This window comes from Gymnogyps californianus, chromosome 1 (genome assembly GCF_018139145.2).
Source record: "Gymnogyps californianus isolate 813 chromosome 1, ASM1813914v2, whole genome shotgun sequence".
NCBI lineage: Eukaryota > Metazoa > Chordata > Aves > Accipitriformes > Cathartidae > Gymnogyps > Gymnogyps californianus.
In genome coordinates, this window is record NC_059471.1 from 181,097,674 (window position 1) to 181,121,000 (window position 23,327).

A 23,327-nucleotide genomic window follows, 5' to 3' on the forward strand; every position below is an offset into this window, starting at 1 on the left:
TTCAGCTTTACTAAGTTTCTCCATCAAGCCCGTTCCAGTTTCCGTGTAAACGGCAACATTTCAGTGTTTTTCAGAGTCTCCACTGTTCTTGAGACCTTTGGACAAACGCAAGGCGAGAGCCTTTTTCTCTCTTGAGCACACAGTCGCACCCACTGCGCAGTTCCCTAGGGCCGGGAAGAGCTGTGCCCGCTGCACCCTCCGGCTGACGGCTCGCTCTGCGGCCTGACCTGCCAGGGCGGGTGGGTGCCTTGCCCAGCTTCGCTGGGTCCCACTGGGAGCCTCTACCCAACTGCACCCACGTGCCACTTCGGCGACGCTTCCCCAACCCCTAACGCAAACACCACGTGTGCCCGGTGACCGCTGCATACGAACGCAGCTCCTTCATGGGGACGCGAGTCTCTTTGGTGATGCTTTTCTGACTGCGGCGGTGCCCTCGTGATTGCCGGGGTGCCGACGGTGCCCCTGCGGGGTGAACACCGGCAGAGGGGCGGGACACGCGGCACCTCGTGCGCAGCATGTGGCGGGCACGGCCACCCTGTGGCACGTCTCCCGTGACGGAGGAGGTGCGGCTCACGCACCGTTGTCCCGGCACTCGTCTGTGCCTGTGCGGGAGCGGGCGGCCACCTGAAGCCCGGGGGGAGCGGAGGGCTGACTGCCTAGCTACACCGTCGCCACGCGTTGCACCGTCGGGTAGCCGCCCTCCGCAGCGGGGGAAGGAGCGCGCCCGGAGGAGCTGGCAAGCACCAAGCCCCTCGCTGCCCGCAGGAAGCCGTGCGACGGCGCCCGCCGCCCTCCCCGTGCCCGCCCCGCCCCGCGCCCCCCTCCCGCCGCCGCCGCCGCCGGGGCCGCCCCGCGCCTGTGGGCGCGCAGCGGCAGAGGGCAGGCGCGGCGGCCGGAGCGGCAGCGGCAGCCGGCGAGCCCCGGGCGGGCGGTGCGCGGAGCATGGCCCCGGCGGGGCGGCTGTGCGCCGCGCTGCTCTGCGGCGCCCTCAGCCTCTGCAGCCTGCGGGCCGCGCCGCGGCAGCCCGACACGCTCTACATGTGGATCGACGCCCAGCAAGCGCGGGTCCTCATCGGTAAGCGGGGCCGCTCCCCCGGCCGGCTGCCGCGGCGGGGGTGGCCGAGCGGCGGGCGGGAGCCCTGCGCGGAGCGGAACCCGGCCCGGCGGGGCTCGGCGGAGCTTGCCGCCCATCGCGGCCCTTTGCCTTTCGCAGGCTTCGAGGAGGATATTCTGATCGTGTCCGAGGGGAAGATGGCCCCGTTCACCCACGACTTCAGGAAAGCCCAGCAGAGGATGCCCGCCATCCCCGTCGGTATCCACGCCATGAACTTCACCTGGCAGGCAACGGGACGGGTAGGTGCAGAGACGGGGCCGGGGCGGGGGCGGCTCTTTAAACCCGGGCAGGTGGCTCGGCTGTGGAATAGTTGAGGAAACCCTCGCCGAGGCGTGCCAGGGCGGCCCCGGGTGTGGGTCGCCTGCCGTCGTGCCCCTCGCCGGACCCGCGTGGGCAGCGCCTCAAACCCCCGCGTCCCGCGGGGTGCCGGGGCGCGGGCGGGCTCGGGCGGCTGGGAAGGCGGGAGGCAAAGGGCGGTGAGGAGGGCTCGGGGAGCAGCGAGAAACGCGGCCGGATCGCTGGGAAGGCGCGTTTGAAGGTGGGGTTGTAAAGTGCGTGGGAGAGCCGGGTGTCTCGGGCACTGGAGAACCCGGCAGGCCGGTGAGGCGGGAGCAGACAGCCGGAGCTCACGAGGAAGACACCGGTTGCCTTGACTTTTAATAAAGTTTCACCTGACAGAAGTTATGTGGATGCAATTTTCTGTCAACTTTCTTTAGCTTATGGACATATACTACAGGTTATTCATTGAGCTCTATTTACTACATCTGCACGCTTAATTTGTAGCTCTGGTAAATAGTAATTCTCTTCCGCAGACTTAATTTTACCAAGTTTAATTGCAAAACCACGTAAATCTGCAGTGTATTGAATCCGTTTGGATTCTTTTGTTGAAAAGATAAGAATGCGTGACATATTTTCCTGAAGAAACATATGCATGATTTGACACACTGACAACATATGTTAAATTTGCATAAAGCTGAAACACAGCATACGTTATCATGGATACAGAAAAAAAAATCATTGTAACATAAAAATTATGGATAAAATTAATTCATTTTTACAATGCTGAACATTGACTTTATACAATAAAGAGCTTGGTAAAGATGAAACAATACTTACCTTCAAATATTCAGTGAAAATTGGTTGTATAATTCAGCTAATTGCAGCTTCACAAATTTGGTTGTGGTTTTCGTTGTTTTAAAATATTCTTTCTAACTACAGGACTTGTTTGGCTTTGAGGTGTTGTCTGAGGCCCTTGTAATTTTTTCCTATCCTCACAAAGCCTTTGAGTTTAGGAAATGCTTCACCTGCTCTTTTAGAGAGGGAGGAGAATGTGGAGAGACAAAACTTACTCACAAAGGCTAAGTGACTTGCTCAAGGTCTTTGGCGTTCCAGTCCAGCTTTACAGAGAAAACAACTTTGTACACCAAGGGTTGGCATTTAAATACCTAGAAATAATTAGTGTGTTTTGGGACTATATTTCCTGCTCCATTTCTCTGCCAGCTTCGGTTGCTGTCCATGATAAAACTACCTCTTTTTGGAGAGGAGGATTGAGATGTTAGACTGAACCCTGTCCTCCTTCTCTTGTCCTTCTTTCTCGTGCTCTCCTGTCCCTCCTTTGCTGCCTACAGGTAGCTCATGAGGAAAAGATGATTGTAACACTGATTTCAGTGGGAAGAGTCACAGGCTTAAAGACAGCATAGACAAATGTTCCCCTTGATGCAACTTGCAGGATGAAATCCCTTCTGAGCAGCAGCAGCAAAGCTGTTTAACCCATTATTCCTCCTCCTCTTTGCTGAATTGCTGAATTCCTGTTAGACAAAACATAATTAGTAAGTGAAATACCTAAATGATTAAAGTAACATCACTGCACTACTCTGTTCCTAGAACAGTGTGTTAACTTTCAGATATTTATGGGTCAAACAAGTGTTAAAACTGAGAGACTCTGCATGTGGAGATTTTATAATCCCATCTAGCTACTCCTTACAAGTTCATCTGTGTGTACAGTCAATATAAACATTGGCATGCCAGTTTTACAGCTGTGGATATTTAGATACTTATGCAGGTCTGCAGATGAAGAGCAGGATTTCAACCAGCCACCTAAGCTAAGGAAGGAGTTTCAACCCCCTAGTGTTTTAGGAGTTGGGGAAAAAATGAACATACTTAAAATCCTAGAGAAAATGTCTACTTTTTGGTATCACAAACAAAACAAGGGTTTTGCATCCCTTAGAGATGTTTGAGTACAGCTGCCTGTTACTTACAGTTCTTGTCATCCTCTGTGGAAACCAGGGCACTTACTGTCCGTATGCCACCCAGCCCTTTACATGATGAGAAGGGGCAGGAAAAAACATGAGTATTTCTTCTGTAGCCCATAGGGCAACAACATCATTGCCCACAGTAGTGTTGCAAAGAGAAGTAGGATAAAAGTTATTTGTGGCAAAAGAACACAGTTTCTCCACAATTTCCAATATTTTATGGGGGGAAGAAATGAGTAAATTTTAACAGTTTTTTTCAGTGTTCTGTTTCGTTTTTAAGTATACGTGTTCTTAGAAGTTTCCATTGACATGTCCAGGAAAGTAGTAAATACTTGCTACCTTTATTCTGGCAGAATACTTTTTTCTGGGAATTTCCTAAGTCAGGGAAGAGGAAGTGGGAAGGGGAAGGGAGGGGAGGGGAGGAGAGGAGAGGAGAGAAGAGAAGAGAAGGAGAGGAAGGAAAGGAAAGGAGGAGAAGAGGAAAGGGGAGAAGAGAGGCAAGAAAGGAAGAAGGAAAAGAAATGGAAACTAGTACTCTTTGAAAGAAGAAAGGCATTCAAGATATTGAAGTACTGGACTGCTTTCTGTAAAACAACTGTTAACTAGCATACAGTTGTCTCCTGTTTGGTAAAGCTGAAATAATTTCTTCTGTGAATCTTGTATCTTGAGCCTTACAGACCTCTTAACCTTGTATCCCATTTGAGATTTGAAGGTGTTTCTCTAGGGCTTCAAGGTTTGGGGGGCTGTCAGTAGTATATGCCACAGCCTCTAGCAGTAGCTAGACCCTTTTTGGGTCTACGGATATCAGACTTCTCCTGAGTAGGTACAGGAAATCCTGTCTATGTCCTTACATGGTTCCTAGCCCTGATATCAACGAGACAGGGGAGTGAGAGAGCGGCTGGGTGGGTGCTTGGCAGCCAGCCAAGGTCAACCCACCACACCTAGGATCTCCAACAGGGTAGAGCTAAGTCTCTCCTGACATGCACCTTGCATCCCTGTTTACACCTGTGGAAAGTGGGTATAAATATCCTGTGGGTAGATTCCATCTACCTGCTCCTGGGATAAATAATGATCCAAGTTATAGCTGAGTAAATAATCCAGCCCGGGGAGTGGCAATACTTCTCAGTCCTGCACTGCTGCGTATGACCATATTCTAATTCAAAAATGTCTGTTGAAAGGAACATTTTAAGGACTAGATCATACCTGTATTCTGTGTAAACTGAAGTGGTAAAAACCCACTACCTTGAGATGTTATGTTTCTAATACGGTGGCCTTTGTGCCCTGGGTCCATTTTATGTGGAAAAGAGTTTGTGTGGTAAATAAACAATTAAAGCCATTTTCACTAGAAAACATTAACCAAAGAAAAGCATTAGTTGCTTTTAGTCCTTAGTCCATTAGTTCTAATTAATTATTAGGAAATATTAGGAGAAACCCAAAATTTAAGGGTCTGAAGGTGCTGAATACCTACTTTTTCTGGTGAAGTCAGGATGAGCCAGAGGTTATGAGGAGGCTAGAGTACTGCGGAACAGGATTGTTATGTTTTTATGCACTTTATGCTTTTACCTGTGAATTTAAACATAAGACTACAGATGTCATGTTCTCTTTAGAAAAAATGTAATCTGGGTAAATTGGTAGTGACAAAGATTGTTCCTTGATTTGAAAGGTTTAAAAAAGCAAAAATCAGTGGTAATATATAACATACAGTAGGCATCTGTGTAACCACTAGAGCTCACTGGTGTGCTTCTTGCTCTTATTCTGTATGGGTTTTGTGAAAGAAAGAATAATGACTTTTGGAGGTCTTGTCCTCTGGGGAAGGTTGTGCTTAAAGACTTCCCAATGAGAGAGGAATAGACCCTCTTATGCTAACTAATGCTGCAGCATGTTTCACTATGTATGTCCACTGGTGGAAGGTACCAAAGATTGCAGTGTTAACATCATCTCTACAGCGTTTAGGAACTTACGACAGGTATCTAAGCTCCAAATCCACAAAAAAACCAATATATATGCTTAAATTTCAGTGGGAATTCTGACAGCAATAAAATTAAGTTCATATGTGAGTGAGTATTGGTGGGAGAGAACCGTATAAAAAAAAAAGTTGATCAGTGCACAAGACGCAAGTGCTCGGTGACAGAACAGCAGCCTTCATAGACGGGAGATGAAAAAAGAAACCAAAAAGGAAGTTTTGTTCTGTAGCAGTCTCTGGTCAGATCCACAGAAACAATCAGTCTGGGCCACAGCCTGCCCAGGCTGCTTTCTTCCTTTCAGGTATGGCAGAAGTGTTTGGGGTCAGATGAATTATTGTAGCAGCTTGCTTCCTGCTCCCAGCTGTCATGAGTACCCCACGGCTCCTCTCCTGTTGCAGGGTTGAATGCGTGCCCATGACGTGACATCTGAATACTCAGTCCTGTGCTGGTGCAGGAATGGAATACGGCCCATGTGACTGGAGGATGCATGTGTATATCTCATGGTGCATGGATATCGCACGTATATTGCGTGCTAAAGATATATCCAGCCTTGTGCTGCTGGATGCATGCCATTCTGTGATATGGCAGTGGTGGTTCTGCGCTGTGACAGGAGATGTGCATGTGTGTACAAGGGGATCAAGTGCTGGGGAAAGGTCTTTGGTCTGGGAGTGATTCTGGTTACAGGAGCACAAGTGTCAGGAGATAAGGGGGCATCCCAGCATGTAGTCCTCGGGGCCTTTAAAAGAGGCGATTGGACCTGTCCCTAACCCTAAAAGGCTGGGTTACTTCTGATCAAAGTGTTGTTGATAACCTTGAGTAAAGCAAAAAGATGCCCACCTCTTAAGAAGAGGGATGTATGTCATCAGTGCATTTTCTAGCATCATTTCTATATTGTAAAGTGGAGCTTAGGAACAGTATATAATTACAGCTCCTGGAGGCTAGTTCTGATCTCAGCAATGTGACCATCAGCCCCAAATAGCTCAATTGATTTCTCTGGAATTACTTTATATTGCTGAGACGTAGCCTGACTGTGAAGATAAAATGGAATATCCAGCTATGCCAGGAGAAGTTTTGTTTCCTTGCCCAGAGGAAAGCTAACAGACTACCAATGTTAAGGCATTACTGATGCAATAGGGTGCTCCATTCAAACATCACTATTTATTTCCCTGATAAACTGAAAGAAAACAAAAACCAGTGAATTTCAAAACATTTAACTCTTCAAAGGAAACTTTTCTTCAAAGAAACTGCTGAACTTTTTGTAAATATCTTATTCATACCCAGTGATTACAGTGATGCTTTTCAGCTTAAAAAATGTCTCATACGCACAATTTAGGGTTTTTTTCCAACAAAAGTATGGCTGTTCTGGAAGTTTGGTCAAGGCAATCGCATAAACTCACACTCTTGGGATTTACAGTAGTACCTTCACTGCGGTTTCATGTCACCAAACAGAGGAAATACTTTGTTTTCTGACCTCTGTACTGAAATTTCCATGTGGAATGTGAAGATGTTTACATACTGTGAGCATGATTTTTAGACAGGGGGTTCTCATATCAAGAGCACAGCTCCAAACCTTTAATATTTAGATTCTGCTCAGCTGTGGTATTTTGCGTCTCAGTGTTGTAGACATGCCAGCAGGGATCAAAGTAATGCTGTAGAGATCCCACTTTCTTAGTAAAGCAGGCATGTGCCAGCCATCTGTTGTATCTGCTGATAGAAAACAGCAGTAAAGTTTCTCAAAGTTTTGCCAAGAAGAAAAGGGGGCGATTTATTGCTCAGCAGAGATGAGTTACAAGGCACCTTGTAGTGTAAGCTACATCTGGTTTCCATAGTAATTTACATGGTATATGTGTAAACTACACAATTACTCTTTTTACACAGCAGTGTAAAGCTGCGTTAAATAAACCGTTCTTCAAGATTTTCATTGTTTATCCTTTCTATAACTATTCTAATACATTTTTAACACAAAAGCTTAAGTAATAAAATATTTTCACTACTTTTACAGTAGTAGCTGCATTGTACAACATAACTGTTGAAAAGCACTGGAACTAACAGGACACCCCAAGCTTCAAGACTATATTTTATGAAAACGTACAGATTTCTCTCCCCATGTTACTAACAGTTTTTCTGAAATGTAAAATCCAGGCTGTGTTGCTTTCCTCTTCTTTGTGGAAGTGAAAATGTTTTCTGTCAACTTCACCTCTTTTTTACGGACAGTTTCCCAAGTATGTTCTTAGTGGTCTAAAGTTAATGCCATTGCAAGTAATGCCGTGGAGTAAAAAGTAAGAACTAACCAGAATGAGAACTAACTGGAAGAGTTTTTAATGTATTTAACTTCTTCTATTGGTATCACACTTTCCAAAGAGGTTTTTCTGGGTAGCTACAAGTATGAATGACTTGCTTCTAGCCAAGTGAATTAAGTACATATAAAACAAATGTAAGAAACCACCCTCTTCCTAGGGCACGCACATATGTAAGGAATATGGTGTGACCCAGAGCTTTCAAAACAGTGATATGTAGTAGGTACTTGCACCATGTTGAACAGAATTTTAAGTATTTTATACCTTAGCTCAGAACAATGAGTTCCTGATTAGTATTTTTAAAGCTTTCAAGAAAATGCATCTCAAAACCTTTTTTGTTTTACCTTCCTGTGGCTTTACACTTGGCTTGCCAGGGTTTGTTCTTCTTTTATTTTCCTTTTTGTGTACAAATTCCACCTTGTGAAAGATGCTACTTTACTTCTATTAGTCTCTTTTATTCTGCTGTTCAACCATGTTGGACTTTTTGTTTTGCTGGGGTTTTTTTGTTTGCTTGTTTGCTTTTTAACTGTTTATTTGTGGCCAAACTCTTCACTACATCAGACTGTAGCCCAGACATGGTGGAAAGTGCAATCACCCAAAATGCACAGCAAAGAACGGACAGTTGCATTGCAATATTTAGTCTTTCCATAACAAAACACAGTGTTCTTTGCAGTGAATTATATGTATAAAATGTAGCAGGTGTCTGTTGCTGCATGTGTGTGTTTCAGTAAAAGTAGAAGATAGCTTTATTGGTGTTTTCTGTTACGTAAATGGCTTTTTTGAAAATTGTAAATGGAAGAAACACAAAATCAATCACGTTTTGGATAGGTTGTTGAATGCACAGTTAACTTGGCATTTTTTCCCTTCTATTTGGTTTGTGGAGACTGACATTTTGAAATCTTAATTGTAATAAACTATGATTGTAATAAAACATATGTAATAATGTAATAAAAGACTGGCTCTTATACAAAATAAAGTTGAGATCCGTGTACAAAAAGCACCTGGGCTATCTGTGACACTTTGAGCTGAGCTAATTGTATGAAGTAACAGAAGTCCTGCTCAATGAGTACGCATGCATTGAGATCAGATGTGGTTTGCCCTTGGGTGGCACCCTGGCAGATGATGTGTGTGAGCTGACAGTCCTACAGGGCCTCTGCTTGTGTCACTGGTCCTCCCAATCTCTAACGAGACCTGTCAGCCTGTAGAAGAACCTGCAGAAGATTCGTATCTTTCCTTACACTTACTTCATAGAAGAAAGAGCTAACTAGGGAAAAACAGACATATCCTCAAACTTCTGTGAGGACATCTGTTCCCATCCCTTCATACCCCTTCCCTGGACTCACTCCAGTATGTCCATGTCTCTCTTGCACTGGGGAGCCCAGCTCTCCAGGTGTGTCTCACCAGTGCTGAGCAGAGGGGAAGATCAGCTCCCTCGACCTGCTGGCAACGCTCTGCCTGATGCAGCCCAGGAGGCTGTTGGTCGTCTTTGCCACAAGGGAACAATCCTGGCTCACGGTCAACTTGGTGTCCACCAGGACCCCCAGATACTTTTCTGCCAAGCTGTTTTGCAGCTGCTTGGCCCCCAGCATGTACTGATGCATGGGGTTGCTCCTTCCCAGGTGCAGGACTTTGCACTTCCCCTTGTTGAACTTCATGAGGCTCCTGTCAGCCCGTTCCTCCAGCCTGTTGAGGTCCCTCTGGATGGCAGCACGACCTTCTGGTCTATCAGCCACTCCTCCCAGTCTTGTATCATCTGCCAACTTGCTGAGGGTGCACTGTCACAATGTCCAGGTCATTAATGAAGATGTTAAACGGTATGAAACCTAGTATCAGCCCCTGAGGTATACCACTAGTGACTGGCCTCCAGCTGGACTTCGTGCTGCTGCTGATAACCCACTGAGCCTGGCAGTGCAGCAGTCCACCTCACTTATGTAAATTCCACTTCCTCACTTCTTCTGTGGGGATGTTGTGGGAGACAGGGCTGAAAGCCTTACTAAAGTCAAGGTAAACAAAATCCAGTGCTCTCCTCTCATCCCCCAAGCCAGCCACTAACACAAAATGGGCTAGGCAGGAACACAAAACTGAGACTGGCTTGTACAATCACAGCGAAGCAGCAAACAGAAATCTGCCTCAGAAAAAGTAATATAAATAAAGCAAAGACAGTGATACTGTTGTACAGAGGGACTGAGAAGACTTTAGCCAGCTATGATACCTGAAATCCACCATAGTATGTGAATTCATAGTCCATTCATAGAAGACCACTTAGCTGCACAAAAATGCGGAGGAGGAGTTACCTGGCAAGTCTGTCTGACTTGGAGAAGAGGCACATGTGGAATGGAAATGCCATAGTAAAGGCATACAAAGATTTGAGGTGGATCTTTTTCAGCCAAACAACAAGAAAACCCCTGGATTTTTTGCATCTAGTATGAAAGTTCTGTTTTGCAACCAACTGGTGGAATCCAGCTTGTTTGGCTATACAAGGAAAAGTGGGCAATTACCTTCCAGCTGCTTCAGCACTTGCTGCCATCACTGCCAAATACTTCAATAAATAACTTAGAGACCAAACACTGCTTTCAGAGCTGGTCCCACAAATCCTCTGAAGTTGCCCCTTAGCCTGGATAACCAGCTAGCTAAACCCAACCAATCCTAAAGGAAATAAATATGCCTGACATCAAACCTGGCAATCTCCCAGCCTCAGGTTTTGGCCCATCACCAGGGAAAACAAACTCCCCAAAGAGCAGCCCACTAATGAGAAGACCTGTCACCAGCTCTGAGCACTGAAGCACAGAAAGGAGTAGCAAGAGCAGCAGAGCGAGCCTTCGCAATGATGGCTGGCCAGGGGAGGAGAGGGCAGGCTCTTGGACCATCCTGACCATCAGAGAACAAGTTCAGAGCTTTCAGTACTGCAATTATGAACCTATTTTTTCTGAGAACATGAGGAAGACGTGGAGAGATCACAAGTTGTTGATGAGCAGGAGAAGATAGGCTCTCCCTGCAATGTTTTCTACTTCCTCTCAACTTGCAAATGTGTGAATATTGATATAGTCAATGGGAATCTGAGACTAAAAACCACATAGGCAAATAATCAAGTCCACTGAACACCTTCAGTAAGGAGTACAAGTACCAACTTCAGCCTGTTCCTTTTAAACTGCAGTAAACACTGCTTTCATTTTTCCAAGTCTGAGCCTTAGCCAGTTCTCTTTCTTGCAGAGGTTCTGGGAAATAAATTGAACTGTTGAAACAGAGTCCATTTGAGTGACCAGGTTGAAGCAAATTTATTTTTCCCTTGTGAAGCCACAGACACATCAAATAGCTGCAAGCAGCCATGTGCCTGCAGTATTCCACACAGGGACCTTCAGGGAGAACAGGCAGGTTGCACAGCAGAGCACACCAGCATCTGCCAGAGAGGAAGGAGAGGCAAAATACAGTTACCCAGGTCTGTAATGACAAGCAACAGATGAAATGCATAGCCATATTAAGGTTGGGAAGTAACTTACTAGCAGGGCATGTTGACCATTACCTTAGCTGATTTATTTTTTTTGTTTGTGCTGGGTTTTTTTTTATCTCCTTCATTCCAGTTTTGCACAGGAACAACTATTCAGATTGCGTATCATGGTCAGATTTCTGTATTGGCAAAGGAGAGTAGCTGAAAGCTTATGACCCAACATGCTGCTCCCCTCCAGTCAGAGCTGTGACATGTTGGCATTAGGTACAGGGTGGAGAAGCTTATACTGTCCCTTACAGACAGAAATTAGAGGCCTTCATCACATCAAGAACCTCTTGGGTTTCACATTGTTACTTGACATAACAGTAGGTTTCCTTTCATGGGACAAAGTCTGCGCCTTATCCTGCCCACTAATGGAGTTCACATTCGAATTGTATCAGTGTGAATATCCTGTGTAGTTAATGGACTCTTTTTAATTGTCCTGCCAAACATTTGCAGTCAAGTAAACTTCATAATTTATATAGTTGGTGCCATGATGCCACTGTTACTATGATTTGTTTAGACAGCAATTAATTGAAACCTAACAGTAGAATTACGAGATTTAAAACATTCTTAAGTATTTAACTTATTTATATAAGACCTTTATTCATCCAAAAGTAAGGTTTTCTCATCCTGTAAATACAATCAAGCAGTATAAGTTCATTCAATTAAATTAATGGGGAAATATTTAAAAGGTTGAGGAATCTGAAAGTTTGCTGGCAGGAGGAATGGTTACCTGGAGGTATAGAGCTCGCAGCCTCTGCAAGTTCTTGTGAAATCTCTCTTTCTCCACCTCTTCCCAGTCCCAACAACTCCAACAGAAACTTCTGTCTCTATGTTCATATAAGTTTCTTGTCCCTCTCTGCAAAGATTGAGGTAACTGCAGTAAGGTCTTTCCCCCCTTCTTGGTTTAGAGCAGGTGATGGAGCGTACCCAGGTTCTTCAGGATTTCTTCCCTTCCCCAGGCCAGAGGTCTCATGAAGAGTGGGAAGCAGAAAGCCAGTTTTGTGAGAGATGGAAAGAAAGGGGTGGCCATTGCCCTTCCGTGAAAGTGATATTGTGAGATTCTTCCTTCTCCTTTATAACCACTCCACATCAAAACAGAAGAGGATCCCGAAACTAACCCTCTCTGCTCTGAGGAGTTGTGCCAGTCTCCTGCTTGGGCTATGTCTGGTTATTCCACCCAGGAGAGGGGAAGGTGGAGGAAGCAGCCAGTCTGCAGAGACTTCCGTAAGCGTAGTGAGACATAGAAAGGAGAGCTGGAGCTTTTCTTATAACCTGAGCAGAATTTCTTGAACTGATATTCAATTATGAGAATTTGCAGCACTGTTTCACACATTATTATTATGCCTTGACAACAAATCTGGTTTTGCTACCCTAGCCACATTCACAGGACAGTTTAAATGCATAAGCATCTACTCTGACGATAATCAAGCAGCAGAGATGTTTAGGTGAAGCTTGCTTTTTATCTCTGATTACAGACTTCCAGATAAGCCAGATTTAGTAATGGTATACTTAAATTAGTTCCTGTGATAAAGTCTAAGTTATATTTCTGGCAAGCACAAGATGAGCTACTGACCACTCTCAATGCATAGAAAATATTTGAAGACATTTCTTTGAAAAAGCAAAAAGCCTTCAATTAAAATTTGTACAACCTGCATGTTGAAAACTCAACCATTAACTAAACGTACCTTTCAGTATATCACGGAAAATGGACCTTCTAACTGGGGTCTGTTGTTCACCTTTGTCCTTCAGCAGTATGTTAATAGCCTACAGATAAATCATAATTTTTCTGAAAACAGATTTCTACTGCTTTAAAAATCTGCATTTGAAAACATATGTGGATATTTGCATATGAGCAGCATGGTTTGGGCTTGAGAGTTTTTTCCATACACATTTCCCCAAAAAACATTTCTAATGAATCTTGTGGTCAGCAAGTTGTGGCATTCCCATTTCTGCCACCCCTAATTCATATGCATCTCAGTATATTAAATACAGTTGAAGGGTTACAACAACAAACTATTACATTAAGGTAGTTGGCCTTCACGTGCAAGCATATTTTCCCTAGACCCCTGCATGTCTTGTACTGCACAGCTTGCAACTGTGCGGTTGACTGTGTATCTGCATATTAATGTGTCCAGTTGACTTAATGGGCCAGATTTGCAAAGGCTACTCAGTGTTTGTAGCAGCCATTCACTCTGAGGAAACCTGCAGGACTTCAGCACCAGTTCTTTGGTTGTGTAAGATTCAAAGTTACAGAAGAAGCTGCATGATGTTGTGTCTCATAGATTAGTATGGGCTCATGTACTTAATGAGGTTTTAATGTCCTGTAAAAACAGAGACAGAGTTAAGTCTGTACATACAGCATTATTCACTGGTATTTCCTGATTTTTGACTGTTTAACTGGATACCGTAAGACTTCTTGAAACTTTTTTTAATTAACACAAGTGGTTTTTGTACAGCATTTCCTCTGTTTCCTTAAAAAAAAAAAAAAAATGGAAAGGTAGAAAGGATTAGGAAAAAACCCACTTTTTGTTCCTCAGAGATTTAAAAGTTTGAAAACAGTTTGCATGTTGCATAAACTTAATCCCATTGTCTAGACAGCAGCGCGTCTCTTCACTCTGAGCGGAGCAGAGACGGGATCTCCTTCCCCGCACACCGGGGAGGGTGGGGGAGAGTCCCTCTTCCGAGCAGAGCTGAAGGGAGCAGCTTGTGGGGCGTCTGCCTCAGCTGCAGCGCTCCCGAGCTGTGCTTGCATGGTCCTTCCCTGGTACATCTTAGGAGATCCGCAGGAGGGAGCCCATATGCTGTGTGCACCGCTGCAGCGGCAAAGGCTGCTGGAGGAGCGTCAGGCTCACTCGATTCGGGAGTGCCCGTGTTCCCGTCTGGCTTGCCTGAGCACCTCATGCGCAAAAGCAGCAGAGCATGGGCCTCACCTTTGCACCAGAAGAGCATCGTCCTTAGCGGAGACAGCTCATACCCTGACCAGTGGATTTCCTCACTGGCAAACTGTATGTATGGTTGGTATGACCACAGAAGCCTCCTGGTGCAGCGTCCTTGTCCAGTCTCTTCTGTAAGACTCTGTACAACGTTTTCCTAAGATGTGGCAAGACAGCCACTTGAAAACAGATGTGCAACCTATCCTCAATTCAGCTGCCCAGCACACCTAAGTGGCATGCCACAGTCGGAAAGGCGGCACTTGGCATGTGTCTCACTTTCCTGAGAGGTGTGTCATATTCCATTTAAAGAGTACAGCTCCCTGGTCACGTTTCAGAAACGTGTTTGTAATCCGGTATTGCTCCAAAGAAACCTGTTAACACGAACTGCCTCAAGCTTGAAAACATGACAAACCTGAGTCAACTTGAATTATTCCGGGTGTATAACCTTAGTGAACAATAGCAAGATATTTCTGAGGGTGGGATCATGTGTTTGGATTTTTCGTTTTTCTCAAAGATAAAAAGCCTTGTGTCCACATGACGGCTCTGGCAGGGCCATCAGAAATGCACATGGCCTATCTGGGTGCAGGCTCTGTTGGTTTCAGCAGTGCGTTGGAGGAACCATTTTCTCACTGATGATTCTCAGCTTAGCTGCTTCCCCACACCAGGATAATGAAATTTGATGTCTGCCAGCGGCATGGGAACAATTCACCTCACTTCCAGTGCCATTCCACAATAGCTTCAGCCAGGCTAGCCGCTGACACCGTCCCATCTTCTTTCCCATCCCTGGTCACACATTTCCATTCTCTTTTTTGTGCCAGTGCTGATGTGGCTGCTCAGGGAGCTGCTCTGGCTGAAAACTAGCCCTGCAGAAAGCAGTGACTGATTTTTAACTTGATCTGCTGTCTTGGTTAGCTCATCACATGGCCCCGTCTGAAGTGGTCTGCCTTGAGCTGCCCTGGTGCAGTCCCCGTACTGCGAGCTACAGAAAATGTGGCAAATCAAATCAAAACAGAGAAACAACTCCCAAATCCCAAGAGTGTTCTAACCGGCAGAAATTCAAGCAGAACCAAACAAAATTGACTCAGCTGGCTGGTATCACAGCGAGTCCCACTGCAGATGACAGGGAGGGTTTGACCCACAGGCTGCTGTGCCGAGCACTGCATTTCTGTGCCCTGTAGTGATGCAGAGAGCAGACCTGACAGCTCAGCAAGGTTTGCAGTGCAGGACGTCATTCTGCTCCAGTGTTTCTTTCTTCCTGAAAGTACCGTGGACCACACTCAGCCCAGAGCTACTCACTTCATTTAGTCAATAAAAGGCTGGTTTGGAGGATCTGGAGAACCTCCAGCAGCCGTTGACTCCAGCAGAAGTTAGGGGTTGTCAGCACATCTGGGTTGTGTTGAGTGACAAAAAGGACAATTTGGCCTCGGTCTGCAAGAGCAGACCAGATTTACCGTAGCTGTGCGTCAAGGAATAAATTACATCTCCGATCTTAGCAAAGCTCTTTAATCCCAAATGGGGCAGTTATCTCAAAGCAGAGTATAGACTTCTGTTGTCATCAGACTCCTGCTGTTTCTTCATCAGAGGTGAATTTGGGCTTGGAGAGGTCCACACATTTGTGTCTGAAGCTGAACTGTGCCACTGGCATTTTCTCTAATGAAAATGAGGTTAGGGTCTCTGCAAAGCATTCTTCTGGGGAACTTTGAGCTGCTGGCCCTCTCTGTCAGGATTTATACTGACAGATGATAGATCACATTATCCAGAGTAAAAAAAAAAAAACAGAAGGATGTAGCTTTCCCAAAATAAACTTCATACCTTTCTGAGTAGGACTCATTCCTGCAAGTGTGTGCAATGGGTTCGTCTGGAAGCTCAACTTGACCCTGACTGGCATAACTCTTCCTAATTGCTTTCATCTTCCTCGAATGGAGGATTGCCCTGTTCATGCCAGCACTGCCTATATCAGAACACTACTTTTGTCTTTCACTAAGTTCATCTGCACAAAACTTTTAACCTCGGAAGTGCCAGGACCATTTCTTAATCCCATTGAAGAAAGGGACTGTAGCAGAAGGAGAAAAAAGGAAAACCAGCATGGCTCTTTGCCATGTTCATCATTTGAATCCCCTCTAAAGAAAGATTGTGACAAGAAGAAGGGGAAGGCAAAAAGGACAGGCCTTGAAGAGTAGGAAGGGATTGGCACACTAGCAGTGGCTACGGGCACAAGGAAGACATTTTTGATGAGAGGATTTCTCCAAATTACTGTTGCTAAAACTGAGTGAAATGATACCAAGTGCAGAGAACTGTCTGTGTTCAGCAGCGCAGCCCATGTGCCGCAGTGAAATTCAGGACTCGCCGCCTCTCTGGGGTGTGACTTTGCTAGCAAAACAGCATGGAGAAAGTCAGCAGAGTCCAGGCCACGTGAAGATGCCTACACTGTGAATAGACTCCGTTTGCACCCAGGGAGAGAGAGAAAGGCAGTTCAAGACAGCAGGTAAATCAGATTCTGGCTGGGCTGAATTTTCTTCTGCAAGTGCTGGTCTGTCTCCTCTGAGTGTACAGGAAATCGAGGATGAGCTGGCTTTAAAGAATGCTGGGATTTAAATGCTGGCATTTAAATGCTGGGGAATACATTGGACCGTTCTGGACCTTAACTCAAAAGACTGGACCCTGTGAGACTGGTACTGTAATCCAGGGATGAAGCTGTGCAGACCCTGCCTATGGAAACAGGCTGGAAGACAGAAAAGCGGTTTGTAGAAACTGTTCAGTTTCTCATCAGAAACTGGGGATTAGAATACTTCCCTGCTTTACTATGAAGATAACTCCATCTTGCTGTGAAAAATTCAGAGTATAGTTACAGAGGACAGAACTATATGGAGGCCTGTGTGGTAAGTGGAAATATTACAGTAATATATGTCCACATGGCGGGGTCTTGTCTCAGTAGACAAATCGCTGTGATTTCAGGTACAACAGCAAACGCACAAGTTCCTTTTCAGATACATTGATCAAACATTCTATTTAAATAACGAATTTAGTTCTTCTTTCACGGCAGTATCTAGAATTTGCTTTGGTCAATGGCAGCCTGTAAAACAAGAACAAAATTACTCTGGATATTCACAAAAAAAATAATTTGAAAAATCCATGCAGCAGATGTTAAGAGAGAGCAGTGTTAAGGAAGTCTTTCTAACAACCAGTCAGGGAAGAGTTGGATTTTTTTCAAAACCTTTTCACCATAACTTTTAAACACTCGTTTGCTTGGAATACAAGGCTAAAGACCGTTATCTACTGAGCAGTAAATAAAGAAACTCTCACTCAGAGGTGCTGCAAACTTTCTGTCACTTGGGTATACAAAAGTGGAAGCGTCCCCCTTTGAGACCCTAGAAGGACTCCAGTCTGACAGAAGCTGCTGTGAGATTTCATAACTTTTGAGAAAGTTCATTGCTTACATTTTGGGGAGAGATATTTATTATACAGAAGTGCCAGTTAAAGCCAAGATTGAAACACATGGACTCAATAAAGGCCCAATTATGTGACCTTTGCTGTTTGCCACGCTTTTAACTTGTGTAAGTTATTGATTACACTTTCATGAGATCATAATCAGAAGGTTGTTCTTTGGTAATGGTGTGCTAGAGGAGCTTTATCCTCAACTTCAAAGCTGTCCTGTGAGGCTTAAGAACAAAGGGTTGGAAGTTTGAAGCACAGCCAAAATGAATCTGTGTGCGTTAGCCATGTTTACCACCACGCAAGAAGTGGAATAGCCTATTCTTCAGCTGTGAACTTTCTCTCGTCACGTCAGATGAGCCACCATCTCTAAGGTTTACATTTGTGCTTTTAAAAGTATTCTGTTTAATTGAATGTAGTGTCTGCTCAGATCTCCATCATAACTAGGCTAAATGCTCGTTAGTGCAATCATTTTCCTAATTGTAAAGTTTTTATTGAAATTATTTGACATTCTCTGAAAAGAATTTTCAGGCTAATTTATTAATTATAAATAAATCTATCCAGAGCCTGAAGCTGCAAACAGTCTGTAATCTATGTAAAGATGCACTCCCAGGACGAGCCAGCCAAGGTTTTGACTCATTTTTCAAGCTGTGAGGGGAAGAAAATAACCTCACAGTTTATTCTCAATGTAGATAGAGCCACACAGGTGTGTTGCAGGTGCCAGTAGTAGACCTGTACAGCATTGTTTTGCTAGGAACTAACCTGATGAGACGGTATTTTAGTTTTTTTCTCTAAGGAGCAGTAATAATTTCCCCCTTTTTTATTAGCCTTAGGAAATTGGCATTTTGAACATCCCTGATCATGAAATCTCCTCTGGAGAGAGCACTGATATTTTGCTGAGTGACAAAAGAATGAATTAGCCTTTGCTGTGCTGGAACAAGAAATAACTTTTCAGGAGAACAGCTTTTACCAATTCTTAAGATGCCAGAACGATATGTTTCATTAAATATTTGAAGATAATGAAGGCTTGTGTATCTTTTACCTTTTTTAGTCAGAACTCTTAATGCTCTTTCTCTTCTTGGTGTATTGCTTGCTTCTCTCCCCTTCCCCAAAGCAGAGTTATCTAATTTTCATCTGTAAGACATAGGAGAAAACAATTTAAAGGAAACTTGTGCACCAAGTATACATTCCAGCCTGATTCATGCTGAGAAATATAATTCCTTGCCAGAGATTTTCAAGATGTAATTAACTGTGCATGTTTGTCAAAACCCTAATCATTTTGTCTCCTTTTAGCTTAATTTTCTCAAAAGTAACTCTAGTGAAGCAGTAATAAAATACGTTACAGAAAATCTGTTAAACAAGAAAACATCTAAATGTGGAGAGTTGTGCTCTCTTGCTTTCTCTTTTGTTTCCGAATAAAGCAAGGTAGAGAAGGAGTGAGAAACTCCAAGACTTTCCCCAACGAGGAGCTGTAAATTTGTTGTGACTCTTTTTTAAGAAATCCTGCATGCCACATGCCTTTGTATCAGTGTACTTGTACTTACCTGGAAATTGCTGTGGATCTGTTTGCCCGTATGCTGCTTTCCAAGGCTTTAGCCTTGTGGAATGGCCCCACCGTCCCCTTTGCAGATACCTACTGCATCAGGGGATTGATTCTGATCTAGACCAAAATCGTATTTTCATTAGCAGGCTAATGATGGACAGGAATGTGCAATAGGCATTTATCTGGCCCTCTGTTTCAGGTAGCCTGCTTTTCCTGTGCATGAGGAGGAGTTTCAAAGTTAACACTCTGCTGGTGTACTTGGATTTTTCTTTTTCACTGGTGTCCCTCTCGAACCCCGCTCTTTCTGCCAAGCCCTTCAGCTTCCAGCCTCAGCTTGGTTTCAAATGACCTTTTCAAATGCTAGAGAACTTCCAGAGCTCAAGGTCTGGTGAGAGAAAATACAAGCTCAAAATTACCAAGTAGCCGCCCTGTTTCCCATGTCTCCCAAAGAGCAGACAACTCCCAGAAACTCAATTGCTAAATATAATCCAAATCTATTACTTTGTGGCCTCACCAAGCTTCTTCACAGTGATTTCTTCGTATTACTTATCTTTACAGAAATTATTTTCTCATTACTTGGAGGAAAGGCTAATGTATTCTGTCCATCTCTCCTGTGCAAAGCATTCTTGGAAGGCTGCAGTGTCACCTTTCAAAATCTGGGGCTCTTTTTGATAGCAACCAAGAAATTTCTCTTTTCCAGCTTTCTGAATCATTCTGTTGGAGGATCTGATCTGCCATCCACACTCACATGCCACAGGAGACATTAAGCACCAGTTAGTCATCTTCCATTGACAAAATCAGAGAGGTTTTGTGCCATTCTTCTTCTAAAACCATCAAAACCACGAGTGGTTATTGTTGAAAGTTGCATGCAGGGATTCACTCTGTTGTTAAAAAAGTCTTCCTCCTTGTGCATGGATTTTCTTCAATCTGCCACAGTTTTCTTAACATGAAGAAAGCAGGCATAAAACAGGCTCCGCAGAGTTGTGTGCATTTCACCACAGCATTGTGTAATTAACACTGTCACATAATGTATTTTTCTTTGAGATTGCCCATTTTGCTGAATTCTAATTTGGATCCTTCTTTTTTAGAAATACCAAAATATCTCTATTTTTCCTTTTGTGTGCATCTTTGCTTTTGTTAATCCTGCTGCTTCGGTTCATTCCCATACCGTTAGCAGCTGGTACTGGAAAATGGGCAGATTATCCTGTCTTCTGTGTAAACTGGTTTTCTCAGAGTGTGTTTCTGTATCACTTCATATTGTTAAGCATGCCTCCCACTTTGGGACTACTTTTTGAGGCTGATGGCAAGTCTCTCTGAGTGTCACACTGAGGTGCAAAGAATGGTTTACCTGCTCTGTGACAGGATCAATTAACAGGTAAAGCAAAGCTGCATTCCCTAGCAGAAAAATAAAACCTTGTACGCAGGCAGTTTTTTATCATCTGCTTGTCTAAGGAGGCATCATTATGTTGTTCATTACAGCGGTGTCTAGACTGCACCACAGTAACAAAATGTGCTGCTGATATACATACTCATACCCTGGCCAGACTCCTTGAATAGCCTGGTACTCGCAGTACAGCTACGGCCTCCCCTCTGTTGAAATTCGTCTCATTTTGCTTCATGCTTCATCTTGGAACATAGACGGACCAACTTCTCTGACCTAATGCAGTTAATATCTTGGAGAAGCAATGGTCCATGCTGTAAACACCTAACAAACACATACATTGCCTCACTTTGTGATTTTATTTATGGCATATGCAGCTGTGAGCATCTGCTATGGATAATGCATGCTAGAATCTTCTAGTGTGTACATAGCCAGAAATATCCATGGATCTGGGATAAGAAGGAACTTTTTTGCTGAGTTTCTTTCTTTAAATGTAGAAAATTGGCGTTAGGGTATATTTGTCATTTAATTTATAACAGAATAGAACATTCTGCACTGATCTCTTTAAAATAATGAGAAGAAAATATAGTTAATTTCTTACATCTACTTGCAAAGCTAACACACATTCTCTTTGTTAGAAAGGCTGCAGATTTCATTAGGTTATTGAGCTGTGACATACAACAGTTTAAGCTACTCTGCTTTGCTTCAGGTATTACCATTACTTCTAATCCTACATCTTTCACGTAAAATGAAGAAAACATAAAGCACATTCCTGTGAATGCTTTGATTAAATATGAAACAAAAACAAGGTAGGCACAACATGGCATCTGAGTGATAAGAAAACTCTTAATGCCGTAGATCTTGTACTGAGGAGTGGAGTTCTGTAGGAATTTTAAGTGTATATCATTTAAAACCAAACTGCCGACAGATGTTTGTTACAATACTTGTTAGAGGGCTTGGTTATTTTTATAACCTTTTAAATTCCTCTGATTTATAGAAAACAGCCATTTAAAGTCCATAAAAGTTAATCCTGACCATGGAATTATTTGCCTAAAACGAAATTTCCTCCCTTTGCTGAGGGCTTTGCCCACATGGGGAACTGTTAAAGGGCAGCTGTGCGGGCTACCTGCTGCCTGAAGGCACCGAGTCCCCAGACTGTTCGCACAAGGTCTGCAGGGGCCCTTGCCTCAGTTTCTGAGGGTCTCAAACAAAATCTTTATGCAAAAGTAAAGCATATTCTTCCTTGGGTGCTTCCTGAAGTCAAGCCAAAACCAAAAAGTCTTCTGTGCATGCAGAGTGTGCAATTGTCAAAGATCAACAATTTATCTCAAACCCCGTTTCCTCCATCACCTCTGACAACACCATTCCTCTAAGATTTAGCTTCAGTATCCAAATTTTGCCCCTCACATACCAGACAGTTCATAGGATGGCTTAAAAAAAAAAAAGTCACGAGAAAGTTTTTATAATGGAAAAGGGATTACAGATTATGGGTTTTTCCCCTTTATCTCTCAACAATATCCAAAGAAATTTTGTTCTCACTACCAGGTCACTCACAATGGCCACTTGCAGCACAAATTATGGTAGTCACTAGACAATATTTTAATTGCACAGACCTATCTCTTCAATTAACCATCATGACTAAATTTCATGCTAGGCTGGAGCATGGTAAATATTTGCTGAGAGCACGTTGTTTGCTTTTCAGTCATGATGATTAATGCAAGTTAATTGGCGATCAACTCAAATTACAGCAGGACAATACTGGAGACTTGATGTAGAGATTGTGTCAAGACAGATTTTTTTCCAAATAGATAGGATTTATGGCAGCCAAATCTTGTTTCAGATTCACAAATTTGAGGAGTTAAACTACTCTGCTCCACTGTGCAGCCTCTCTAGACTATGATTTTTGTATATAATTTTTGTATCAAAATTTAAGCAACTCAGCCCAGCATGTGTGATTTGCAAACATACTCTGCAGCACATGGCTTCATAACTTTGAGGTCACGCTAGCTGGATCTACCTAAGGTGTTTCAGCTCTTCTTAGATACTATCATTTCAAGAAGTTCAGTTTCTGTCAACTCAGCTGATGTACAAACCTTTGTACAGGAATGGTGAGAGCAGGTATCTCCCCCCCAGTGCAATGCATGGCTTTCCTCCTGAGCAGCCTGTTGCTTGTGCAATGTCTCTTCCCATCTTTTTAACTTGTGAGCACAACGTACTCCTGCCTCAGGCACTAATCACTGCTACGCCTCTACTCTGGTTAGAGGAATTCCTTCCGTGAAAGGCGGTGAGTATTGTGGCTCATGCAGCAGTCGGTCCCCTTTCCCACAGCGAACTTTCTTTTTGTCTTTGTCCTTAGGCATCGTTTCAACTCTAGAAAATGGGATTCCAGTTCCTTTCCTACAAATCAGGGCTCTGGCTCACAAGCTGACCTGCTACAACAGGATAGCTGGAATGGAAATATGGGAGTGGAGCTATTTGGTCTAGTTACCAGTTGTTGTTTACTAGAATAGTAAGAACATAATGTTTTAATATCCCAACCCATTATGACCTGGTTTAGATATAACCAAACATCAAAGCTAACCAATGAGAAACAGACAGTACAGCATTGACTCACTCACTGTACTGTTCTATAGATGTGTAGAGACATATAATTATTTTTCTGAACCAAAGTCTTATTTGAAAACAAAAATGTTCACAATCTGACTTTATGGCTTGTTTTCATATTTTGGCATGGTATATTGTATTGGAAAAAAATGTCTTTAATTAAAAGCAGCCTTTTGAACATTACCCCAGACTTCAATTTTCATCTCCTGTTTTACTGCTTCTCTCCATGTCCCCTCTCCCTCCCACATATACTCCATGTGTTTAACCCCCCCTTAAAAACTTTCATTGCTTCCTTCCCTATTGTTTTGTGAGTCCTC

The 23,327-nt window shown here is 43.7% G+C and overlaps 1 protein-coding gene across 1 annotated transcript in view; it reads left to right on the forward strand.

The window, feature by feature from the left end:
- Positions 1-942: 942 nt before the first annotated feature.
- Positions 943-23,327, forward strand: part of WIF1 (WNT inhibitory factor 1) — a 45,803-nt gene continuing 23,418 nt past the window's right edge. Inside the window, exons 1-2 of the mRNA XM_050912021.1 lie at positions 943-1,075; positions 1,214-1,353. Coding sequence (XP_050767978.1) covers positions 943-1,075; positions 1,214-1,353 — 273 coding nt within the window. The remainder of the gene's footprint in view (positions 1,076-1,213; positions 1,354-23,327) is intronic.